Source organism: Oculina patagonica, chromosome 1 (genome assembly GCF_052425735.1).
Source record: "Oculina patagonica isolate OP01 chromosome 1, crgOcupat, whole genome shotgun sequence".
Lineage (NCBI taxonomy): Eukaryota > Metazoa > Cnidaria > Anthozoa > Scleractinia > Oculinidae > Oculina > Oculina patagonica.
The window spans coordinates 31,746,032-31,758,114 of record NC_135758.1 but is presented as its reverse complement, the minus strand read 5'-3'; the positions used below and the strand labels follow the sequence as shown (position 1 = coordinate 31,758,114).

The following is a 12,083-nucleotide window of genomic DNA, read 5'->3' as shown; positions in this document are numbered from 1 at the left end:
GTCTCTTGTTCCCATTCTCGTCCCCATATCCCTTTCGTTTCTCTTAGCCGGCTTGGCACGAGAAAACGGAGGGCTCTGGGGACATAGGATTTTTGAATTAATTCGATTTTTTTTTATTGGCTGTTTGGAACAAAGAATTCCTAAACGGAAGTCGAAAAAGTAACGACTCTCTCATACATTCTTTCGAAACATCATGACTGCATACATGAAGACCGGAAGTCCTAGAATCTAGGACTGGAAATCCTCTGTCCCCAGAGCCCTTTGTTTCCTCGTACCAAGGCCCAGCCGGCTAAGAGAAACGAAAGGGCTATGGGGACGAGAATGTCTTGTTCCCAGAACCAGCGTTGCCCTTTTCCAGTCCTTTGCGGCCTCCTTGACTGTACAAACTTCTCGGTCAGCGGTTGGCAACCAACCGCTGTGATGAAGTCTTCTGATCATCGAACTGATCAAGTCTAATAATGACGCAACCTGAACTACAGCCTCAGAAACCCTGTAGTTAGGCCATGTTCCTTTAGAATCAACCGGTATGGTTAGTTGGAATATTTCGTATTCTGTAGCCGAGAAAACTGTCTTGAGCAACTTTTTCAAACTGTCAAACTGCAACAAACTCGGTCAAAACGTATCAGTTCGGTTGAAGTTTCCCAGTGGAACCCTTTTTTTCAACATATTCGGGTGAAACCGTTGTCGATCAGTATTCAAGAGTTCTCTCAACCAAATCCCGTAAACTGTTTCTCCAATTGAACAATAAAAATACGCAATCAACATGGTTGATCTCATAACAGTTGAAAATAACAGTTACAATAACAGCTGGAATAGTGCTATACTGAGACGCTTCAACCACATCGACCAAAACATGATTGTTCCCAATAGTGCACGACCGTATCATATCGTTTCATAACTGAGAAAAGTTTGGGTTATAACATTTTTTCTTAAGACAACATACTCGTTCCTTCGTACGTTATATGGTACGGCGAATAAACATCTTACAGGAAGGCCACCCCATTGCAGATTAGTGCACGAGGTGCGGTCTCGGACCAGACGGTGAAATATCTCCTTGCAAACATCGATATCTTATCCCAGATTATTATTTCTGGTACATTTTCAGACTATTTTAAATCAATATGTTTTTATAACAATAATTAGATCCTTTGACGAACTTAACTGGAAATTAGGCCTTCAAGATTCAATTCAGATAGCCTACGAGCAGGCTGTCTTTTTTCAGTTGTTTGGGGGCGCTGGACATGTTTAGCAACGAATTCGAAGCCTTAAGAGACGAAACACTGAGGCCGGCTTTTAGGTAAACAAAGACTTTGCATGTACCAATGTGCCTCTAAGAATCATCCACTTATTGATGTTGTAATTATGTTTAAAATGATTCCAGTCTGAGTTTAGTCTTTAACTGTGCGCCGGTTAGACAACAAACCATGCAAGAGAATATTTAAAAAAAAAAAACTTAAGTTTTCTCATATTTAATTTTGTCTAACTTGCATGTCAGGCGCAGGCAGGTTTGGGACTACCCAAACAACTGCTGTGAAGAATATTATTATGGGTAATTTAACGACATGTTCTTTGATATTCGATGGAGTTTTTCCTCAAAGTCTGCAAGAGAAAGGAAGCCGGAACAAAAGCGTTTTAATTAGCGCCCAGAACCTGTGCTGTCCTTAAATTTGTGCTGATCTTTTTGTCACAGTTTTTCGGGGAAAAGGACTCGCGATTTTGTACGTAACAGATCAAGAATTGTTGTTGAAAGGTAAGTGAATTTAAACGCGTCAAGAGTAAGTATCAATTGTGCGCAAATTCTACACCTTTAATAGCGACAGTACTAATGCTGAATTTATAGAACTTGCTGATTTCACGAGCTGTTTTAAACCTTCAAAATCTTGTGGGGTAAGTCCTTTCAGCGATTAAAAATAGATCTCGATGCCTACAAAGTTGCGATCACAGGAGGCCTTTTTTATGGCAACCAAGACTTTGAGATTTAGCATGGGGTCGGGGTGTTTTGAATTTCCATAGAAAACTCCTTGAGTTCTTCTTCCTATGGGAGACAAAAATGAGCACCCGGCCTGGAGTTCTCATTCCTCTAGACAAAGCACCCGTCCGGAAACTAAAATCTTCCTGACGTACACGATAAAATTGGTCAAACCTTCCCTGAGTAAGCACAAGAGGTTCCCCCTTGGTCAGCGGTAGTTAACCAACTCATATACCTAACTGATCTACCTGATTACGATGTCAAACTGAAATAGGGCGCGGAGTCACGCCGAAAAACTCTCTACACTGCAAAACAATCCGTTTTTTAGCACGGCTTTCGTTGGGCGAAAGGCAGCTCCCGTAAAATATTTGGGCGAGCGAGAAGAGCGGCAGAGACTCGCGCACGCCTATAGGTGGTTTTCACTGTCACGCCGCGAAAAAATAAATCCAAAACTATTGAGTCAAAAAAATCAAGAATAATACAAGTTGTAGAAAACTATTATATAAACTACTTGTCCAAGTTTCAGGTCTGTTCGTTATTCCGTACTCGAGTTATCCGTCAAATTGTTTCTCGCAAATTTAGAGAGCACAGTATGGACCCGCCATGTTGGAGCCCAAGCAGTTGGGCTCCAACATGGCGGCCGGAAATCAATGAAAACATCTGGCATTAAATCCCGCTACAAAAAGCGGTCGGATCATCCTCATGAACAAGTTAACATTCACATAAACACTTCTCGCTTAACCTCAACTGTTCAGATTGTTACAAATTGCAGGATAAGGCATTTTTTTAACAAAACGTGACAGCCTTCTGGCGGCCATCTTTGATCTCGTGTGGTGTGAAACCCCGAAATTCAAAATGCTCTTTCTTTAAGATGGCGAATGCTATCGAGCTAAAAACCCTCAACAAGATATATATTAAGGACGTCCATTAGGCAGTGAAGGATAAAAACTCAGAGGTCTTGCGATTTTGGGTTTTAGAATTTTGATGACGTCACGTGAAAACCAAGAATCGGCACCTCGCGCATACCATTTCGCGGGTCACGCATCGACATTTGAAAGGAAGAGAAAAAGAGGCTGTTTTTTAGTCTAAACATTAATAAGCCTTTTCGCCGAATTTTAAATAAGCCCTTCTTTTGCTCTCCTTCTCGATATACATTATGTGAAAATTTTGGTTTTCAGCGCCGTGTTAGCGCCATTACGTTGTGGAAGCGTAGAACAAAAGAGGTTTCGTTATATGTCTAATATAAGCAAATAGGTGAGAATTCTGTCCAATCTACGCTTAAGAACTCCTTTCTCATACTGAACAAGGTAGAAAAAAATGTAGCAAGCTGACTACAGGTTTTTAAATTATTTATTACCGACATTATCATCCTAGATCGCCAAAAAGTCGGTATTATTAAATATAAAAGCTCTGTTAGACGACAACCTTTAACTATATTTGTTCGTTTGCTTTCTATGCTGATTCCTCAGCAGCGATTTAGAAACTGCGGTTTTACAAGTTAAAGCTCTTTATTCTTCTAAGACGAATAAAAGATTATCTGTGAACGGCGACAAGGAGAGTTAATATGTTGACATTGGGATTTTGCAGGTGTTTTGATTATTATGCATCCTTTTCCGCCAAAATATTCATCCAAGTGAATTATGTATTACATTTAACGGAAAACTTGCAGCTTTCAAGGTAAGTACACCGAAATGAAATTAGCGTTATAACGTTTTTTTTTTTTTGCCCAATGCGTGGAAATCATTTCACTCTCAAACATTTAAAGAAAAAGTGGATTTTTTTGTCTTCAGTTTTGTAAATTTATAAAACCACTGCAGGGGAAACTCCGTTTAGCATGTAAACATAAATTTGCATGCAACGCGCACAATTGAAATACTCTATAGAACTGTAGTAAGTAAATCAAGGTTTCTGGATGAGTATACTCAAGCATCCGCGTATTCACAAATTGCAAAAACTTGAAATTGATAGCGCGAGTAAAAGCAAGCCGCATCAAATCAAGTGAATATCAGACATTACTGATGAGAATGGTTTCTCATTCGACTGGGATTTTCCCCTTTCTAAAAGCTACTGGGTCGCATCTAAACATTAGAGCGGTATTGGGCGATTTTCCAATCTTAAATGGTGCGCGCGTTTACATGGCCAAACGCAAGTTAACCGTGAATTGTTTAGGAAAAGTGGAAAGTATTGCGTTATTTACAACTAACACAGATACAGCTCCAAATTGCCTTCGATTCATCATTTAAAAAAATGATATAACTGACACGGAAGGTGGTGTATTTAATTACAACTCTATTTTCAGCCGTTTAATTTAATTTACGATACCGGTATTAATGTTATGAAGACGGCGTTGTTTTAAAACGAAACCGGTAACAAGCAGGTTGCGTTAGGATCTAATCAGTGCATCTTACATCTTATGCGTTTAAAATTATCATCAAGGAAGGAGCTTAAAATACAGCTTGCTGCGGTAAGTGGACTTTTCCGTTCTATGTTAAGTGGCTAGTACGCCTGCTACTTTTTGAAGGGATTTTGGAGGAGTCTGCGATGTGGTCACGTGTAACGCTTCTTTACGGAAAGCGACAACACAAGCCTGAACAAACCCAGACAGAAGCGCAAAAAAGGAAAATTTCAGTTTCGGTCTTTTGATCAATGCTTGCCCTAGCCCGTACCTATCATTGCGACGTACTAGGTCCATTTTCGTTCTCAAACGGTACAAATGCGGACAGAAAATAAATAATACCAGTAAAGCAATGCGGCTGCCTGCCTTCTCTTTTAATTTTATTTTCGATCGCGCAGGCGACTGGGTACGAGGCAGCTACGAATGGTTAGCCAGCTGTCCCGAGTAATAAAGGTCTTAGCTGTATTTTGATTTTTCCATGGCCTAGAACTTATAAGCTGAATCCCAAACAATCCTTAGTGTTACACCAACGACAGGCACAGAATGCAAGACCAGTCTGCAGATTAAAGACTTGACCGAAACCGGAAATCGATAAAAGTCGCAAGGTCAAGGTTTTTTTTAAGTAATTATGTTTATTTTCGTTAATTGTGAGCTCTAAATTTCAACTTGCCAGAGCAACAGTCTTTTATTGGTAAACTCATGGCCACATAACAGACAAGGATGACTTCAGAGCATTTTAAAACGACTTTTTCATGCAAACTTGCATAAATTAGAACATTCGGGCAGTCGTTTTTCAACGCGAAACCGCCCAAATATTCCGGTTTCTGCCTCGTCCCCAGGCGTCCTCGTCTTTGGTCGTGCACGGTTCGCTTGGTGTTGTGGGACTGACGTGCACGGTTCGCTTGGCGTTCTGGGCCTGATGCGCTCCCTGTTTTCCCGCCTTACCGCCTCAACGTCCGGCCAATCGGCGCCTGGGGACGAGGCAGTTCCGGTTTAATCTTCATCAATTTTGTTCACCCACGCCTTTTCTTGGCTTCTGTGTTTCTTTAGAGATCTTCCACAGTTATAAGCCGTTGTTATTTGTGATGTTTTTAGTTCATGACCAGCTGGCTAGTCGGCTTAAAATTGCCTATTACGAGTAACCTGGCACATTACGTTTTTGTTTGTTTTATTTACTTATTTTTGTTTTGCAATACATCTGTAAATGGTGGAAAATGGGAATGCTAATAAAAGTATTTCTTAGGCTTACACTTACCAATCAAGTGTACTTCTAGTACATTTGAAGTGTTCATTTAATGTGAGCTCACCAGCTGGCACCGATGGTAGTGTGAAAGCGCCGTGTTTAAAAAATTCTGATTAGTATAGGAAAAGAGTAATAAGCTGGTTTTCAAATAAAATTTACTTGTGTTGAAAGACAACTAATTTAATTAGCAAACATCTAAGCAAGTGATTGAGCTGAGCCTGTCAACAAGCTTCTGACAGGCCGGGGATAGCCGGGTGGAAAGGCCGCCGCGACCAAGCCGCCTACCGTCGGACTCGTCACGAAAGCCCAATGAAAGACTCCATGAAAGTCTGCGTAACAGGCTACAACCGAAGCTAGCCGAAAGAAAACTATTCTTACTCTACTCTCTTGCCGGCCAGGCAAGATTGAGACAGTGGAAGACTTCCTTCTACTCTAGCGTCTTGCTAAGGTCAAAAAGGATTGCGAGATCGAGAATTTATCCTGTCGACGTGAAGCAATCGTTTAGCCAATTTAAATGAAAACGCGACCTTTGATGTTCAGAATTCCCAGAGAATTCTAGATTAAATGTGTCAGTGTTATGTGTTTTCACCAATCACCGAAAGAATATTCCATTTTGAGGCTCACAGTGAGTAGTAGATCCATGCACCTACGAGGACTACTGTGAGACTAAACGCGTTTTTCCTCTTCTCCTCAGTATGTATAGAAAGCAAATTCTTACTCATGTGAATTTATAAGAAATGGCGCGCAAGTTAGCCCTACGGTATACATTTTTTTCTGAAAGCCAAGTAGAACAACAGATTTTATTTTTCCGACTTATTTTAAAAAAGAAGTTGTTCAGTTTCAGGCCGGAAGCTTATCAATGTACACAGTTTATTACCTAAAACAGGGCCATACCTAGGAGTTTTTGTCTGCGTGGGCAAAGTCTGCTAAACTCCGCTGCGGGGGCAAACTCCAATACAGCTACAAGAAATAGCCCAGCAAAATCAAACACTATGTTAGAAATTTAGTTTTCCAGTGGCGGGGGCAACTGCCCCCTCTGCCCCATTCTCCCCCCCCCCCCCCCCCCCCCCCGCCTAGGCACGACCCTGCTAAACAGTACTCTCTTGTTTTTGTTTGAAATAGCTCCCAGGCGAGTTTTGTAACTTTTACGACACCGTAAAAATGACATTAAAAGGCTCAGTCTCAGGGGAAGACAGCTTTCACCTCAAGAAGACTGGTGACGGAACGCAGGCAGAAGAAGCAAATAAGAGAAAACTGCGGCAGCCAGACACGTGTTGGTCGTGGATCGTGTGTGCGGCTGGAGTCACTTGTAATATCATCGTACTGGGATGTACCTATTGCTTTGGTATTATATTTCCTTCTCTTCTCGACGAGTTTAAGGAAGGAAAATCTAAAACTGGTGAGTAAAGGCTAAGTGTCCTTCCCTTCATATAGTTCAGGGTCTAGAGGGGTGGGAGAGTTACAGAAACCAGAATGGTAGTAGAAAGGTATACCACCCCAGGGCTACTCAGAAAAATGTTATACGGGGAGGCTCCGCCTGAGCTTTAGCCCTTTACCTTTTTATATACCATTTTAAAAGAAACTGTACCCCTTCCGTATACCTTTTATTGGGAAAAAAGGTACCCCTTCCTGATACCTGAAAGACATAGCATAGACTTAGAACACGACTGAAGTTAATTTTCTTGACATTTTCATGCAGCGCTTAATAAATTAAAATACCCTTTCGTATACCTTTTATTGGAAAAAAGGTACCCCTTTTATATAGCTGTAAGACATGGCATAGACTTAGAACACTAAGTTTTCTTGTCATTCAGCCATAAACTGCATCTGTTCGAAATATTTTTATTAAAGGCCCTTTTAAAAACCTGAATGGCAGATTTCCATACCCTTTCGTATACCTAAACTTGTGAAATCCCTACCTTTTTATATATCTGAAGCCTGAAAAAGGTACCCGTTTCGGGCGGAGCCTCCCCGTATAGGGTATACCACATGATCATGATGACAAGCTGACGCCTTAACGACTAGATCAACAGCATTTCAGCTTATCTACATGTTTTTCGGACTGTAGGAATGATCATCTGAAATATACTTGAAAGGAAGAGAGCTTCTTTTAAACTGTGCAAACACTAAGAAATTAAAGCCCAAACACATCTTAGGAGAATTGTTTGCAAAATATATGTTGCTTACAAGAGAAGATACCTCCGCCAGACCGGTATATTCGAGAACAGAATTCCGTTGTTAGTCAGATTTAGAGGTCAGACTTGTCCTGTCAAATCAGTCAATGCAAGGGGTCATGAATGGTCCCTCAAAATGTCGCAGTGCTAGCAATGCTCGCAAAATTTAATGGGGGCTCGTTTGCTCGTGCTCGCACAATTTTACAAGTGCTCGCATGCTCGGTTTTTGTGAAGGTAGGTTTTTGAAAAGTGCTCGTTGCTCGCAAGGCTAATTTTTGTCAATGCTCGTGCTCGCACAGAAAAACGCTGTGCTCGCTATGCTCGCAAATGCTCGCAAAGACCATTTAATACCCCTAATGCATAAATATTATACACTATTGCGGTGGATTTGTGGGAAAATATCGTCAGTGTAAAACCGGCCGGTCATTTCTGACAAATGGAAAACGCCCTAAATTTTCATGCGTTTCCGTCTTTTAATAATATAAGGAGGTCCACGGTCCTGGATTTTAATTATATTTCGAACAAGTATTTGATTTACAACTTGTTTTCTCTTTCAGCATGGGTGGGTTCTCTGGCATTGGCATCCGCTGGTCTCTTTGGTCCCGTTGCTGGACGACTCACCGACCGTTTTGGCGCACGCGCAATGGTTATTTGTGGAGCGATGTTGAGTGCCGTGGGCCTTCTATTGACATCTTTAGTTCCCACTCTTTATCTTATGCTTTTGACGTACGGAGGAATCTTTGGGTGTGGTTCAAGCCTCGTTTACATCGCCGTTTACGAGATCGTGCCTAGATATTTCGTGAAACGACGTTCCCTGGCCACAGGGTTAATAACAATGAGCGTGGGGGCTGGATTAGTTGTGATGAGCCCTGTGTGTCAAACTTTTATTGATGCATTCGGTTGGAGAGGCGCCTTCAGAGGCATGAGTTGTATCGTTCTTATCATTTTCTTCATCGGTTGGACATTGGATCCTAACGTAGCGAATGATGAAACCGAAGAAGCAGTTCTAGAGAGTGAACAGTCACCAGCACGGCCCGAGAGTAGTAGAATCCTGGATTTTTCAATGTGGGAAAACGTTACTTTTGTAGTGCTTAATATCACAGGCCTTGTCGTCTACACTGGCCACTCCATACCACCTATCCACTTCGTAAGTAATTCCTTAATTAGTTTTAAAATTAAGATTCTTTTAAGGTAACGTCTGCGTCGAGCCAAGTGGTCCATAGAGCCGGAGCTTATCCCGGTTTCCGTAGCATTAAGTGACAAGGAGTATTTCTACTCCCCCTTTGATGGGATGTTAGTCCATTGAAGGGTACCCCCCCAGCATTTTAATACAGCTGGGTGGAGAGAGGCAGTATGAGAGTGAAGTGTCTTGCCTAACAACACAACGCAGTGACCCCAGCCAGGGCTCTAACCCAGACCTCTCGATTCGGAGTTCAGCGCGCTAATCATTAGGCTACCGCGCGTCTCCCACTAAGTTTGTTTTACAAAGCAAGTATTAGTAAGATTTAGATTCTATCAAGTGACGCCGTTCTTCTTTAGAGGTCCTGTTATATTAGTAAGATAAAATAAAAAATAAGAAGAATTTTAACAATTTTAAACAATTAAAAGCAATTTAACAGTTACAGCTTATTTAAACCGCTATGCGTATTTGGAACAAACACGATGACAATTGCAAAGTTTTCTCGTGCCCTGGGGACCACTGGTTTTTCAGTGCGCGCGTTGGGATCGGCAGGAGGTCATGCGTCGCCAATCTTCGTCGTAAGAACTCCGGATTGACCTAGCTTGTTCCAAGCTCTCCCCCCTCGTTTTTTTTCCTCGCTCGCTCGCGTTGTAAGCTCTCCCCCAACTACCGAGAGCCTGGACCAGGCTACCTAGGACTGACCGAAAATGGAAAGCGCGCATGAAAGGCTCTGCCACCCAGGGTATCTGTGAGGCGAACACATTTTATTTTTTTGTTTACACATTCAACGCAAAGTTTAATTAGTAACTTACTGGAAGTTACCAGTAGGCCTATCTGCGACCCGATCGGCTGCTGGTTCACTTTGTTGTATCAATAATCAATTTATGAACACATCCAATCTCATTTCAGGCCCGCTATTGCGAGGATCGTGGTATCGCCGCTGACATAGTAACCTGGTTTTATTCGTGCATTGGACTGACATCTCTTCTGGCCAGGGTACTGGGTTCTAAACTTTGTGACGTCATGGGTCCTCCAAGAGTATTCCTCGTATTTGCAACAGTCAGTGCAGTGGCGTCTATGTTGTTGCCCTTGGCAACTGACTGGATGTGGCTTCTTTGTTATTGCATAGTTTATGGTCTGGCGGATGGACTAATGGCGATTGGAGTGATTCTTTCAGCTTTTGAAACTCTTACGCAGAAACAAAAAGCTCAAGGATTTGGTTTTCAACAGTTGTGTATATGTACTGCTTTATTGTGTGGCCCACCAGTTGGAGGTTAGTCTAAAACTTGGGTTTCTTTAGTTCAAAGCGGATAGCAAAGCTAGATTTACCGTGTCTGTGTAGCTTCGTAAGTCAATAGACTTACCCCTGCCCGGCGATTGATTTTGGTTTTCGGTATTTGATTGACCTGATTGGATGAGAAGGTGGCGGGACTTTTTTAAGTCAATTAAGCTGAGGGTGCACCTGAAAGCCGTTTATCCACCGCTTAACTTGGGTTTAATGCGAATATTTTGTTCGCGTTTCAAGCAATCCAAAAACTCTATGCTCAAAACACGAATCTATGTTTTGCGGTGTTTTGTAATCTTTTGGGTAATTGTTGGGGATGTTTGGGAGGAAGAAGTTTTTCTCAAAAGATTAGTAAAATTTAGAGAAATAAGAAAAATTGGAGATTTTAAGTGATTTTGAAATTACGATTTGAAGATAAAAATTGGTAGACAGACACAAGTTACTCCTCCTGACAACCTGGAGTGCTCTTGCGTGGGGGCCAACTGTCTGGTGGTGTTTCAAAACTTTTTTTCTTTCTCAACCCCTTCTCTAAACCTCCTAAAATTCCATTCAAATTCGGGTATATCCCCGCCTTAAGTAAGCAAAGCCAATCAACACTCAGTCGAAACCCCGAGCTATATAAACAGTCTCGTCATAAGTTGACACTAACCGTTTGTCTCGTTATTTTCAGGTTTGGTAGCTGACAAGACCAAATCATATCATGCAACTTTCTTTTCTGCGGGTGGCATTGAGATTCTCGGAATTTTGATTTTACTGACATTTATATGTGTGAAAAGGGGCGATTTATCACAGAAAAAATTCCGAACCGAGGCAGGGAACTCCTCCTTAACAGAACTACTTGTCGTAGAAAAGGAGACAGTTTTGTGAATTTGTACCAGTAATGAACTTTGAATAACTTGCGGGAGCTTTTTGCTTTTTTGATTCTTTGTGTCTTTAATCTTTGCTGTAACATTAAAGTCCTGTAAATATGTTAGGGACCTTCAGATCGGAGAACAAGTGCAAGATTGTGAACGAATACGACTTTTCATACCTAAGTGCTTATGCTTTCGATGATCACATTTCACACCAATCTCATACTGATAGCCTCCTTTTCAACCGGTTAGCAACAGGGAGGAAAAGGGCTTTGGGAATTTAACTGAATTGAAATTCGAAAGTCGTACTCGAACTCGATCTCGTATACTCGTACTCCGATCTGAAGGTCACTATTAGCTCTTTCAACACTAGTCTATTTTATTACTTTCTCTCTAGGATAATAAAATTGGCATGTGCATAAAAAATTCTATACGTTCATTAAAACCTTTTTTTACCAGAAACTCTGAACAACCATTCTCGTACCTCGAGTCTTGATTGTCTTCAGTGATTATGTGACATATTTGATGGATGGTAACACGAAGACGTAACAAACGTTGAAATAAAACAAACTACAAGAAATTGAACCAGTCAAACCAGTTTGGCAATAAGTGTATTTTGCTTTTCTCCCCAAGTCAGATTAGCTTGTTTACAGTAAGGAACATGGTCAAAACTATTTTACTCAGACAATACATCACTCCTCAAAAAGACAGGTGGTCTCTTCATGTACCCCCCCCTTCCCCTTAAAAGATGGTGTCTTGTTTGTATAACCCCCTCTCTACAGGAGTAGAAACTTACGATTCAAACCTCCTTGTGCCATTTCTAAATAAATTTTTCATTACAACTGAAATGGTATAGTATTTTCCAGGGCACGCTCCATGACGGCTTATGTGGAATTGAATTTCTTTGGACGAATTTCGGACATTTCTTCTAAAAAGCAACTTTCCAACTGACGACAAAGTAATTGTAATAGATCCTTAGATAAATT

The 12,083-nt window shown here is 41.3% G+C and overlaps 1 protein-coding gene across 2 annotated transcripts; it reads left to right on the top strand.

Moving 5' to 3' along the window:
* Positions 1-1,615: 1,615 nt before the first annotated feature.
* LOC144649982 (monocarboxylate transporter 10-like) lies at positions 1,616-11,677 on the top strand. 2 transcript variants are annotated; one of them, XM_078509617.1, is made up of 5 exons: positions 1,616-1,750; positions 6,730-7,006; positions 8,339-8,928; positions 9,871-10,234; positions 10,917-11,677. In XM_078509617.1, exons 2-5 carry the CDS (start codon positions 6,769-6,771, stop codon positions 11,111-11,113), a joined length of 1,389 nt encoding a protein of 462 aa, XP_078365743.1. In that variant the 5' UTR covers positions 1,616-1,750; positions 6,730-6,768; the 3' UTR covers positions 11,114-11,677. The 2 variants fall into 2 exon arrangements, with proteins under 2 accessions (XP_078365743.1, XP_078365735.1); XM_078509609.1 differs by lacking the exon at positions 1,616-1,750 and adding an exon at positions 4,331-4,433.
* The last annotated feature ends 406 nt before the right edge of the window (positions 11,678-12,083 follow it).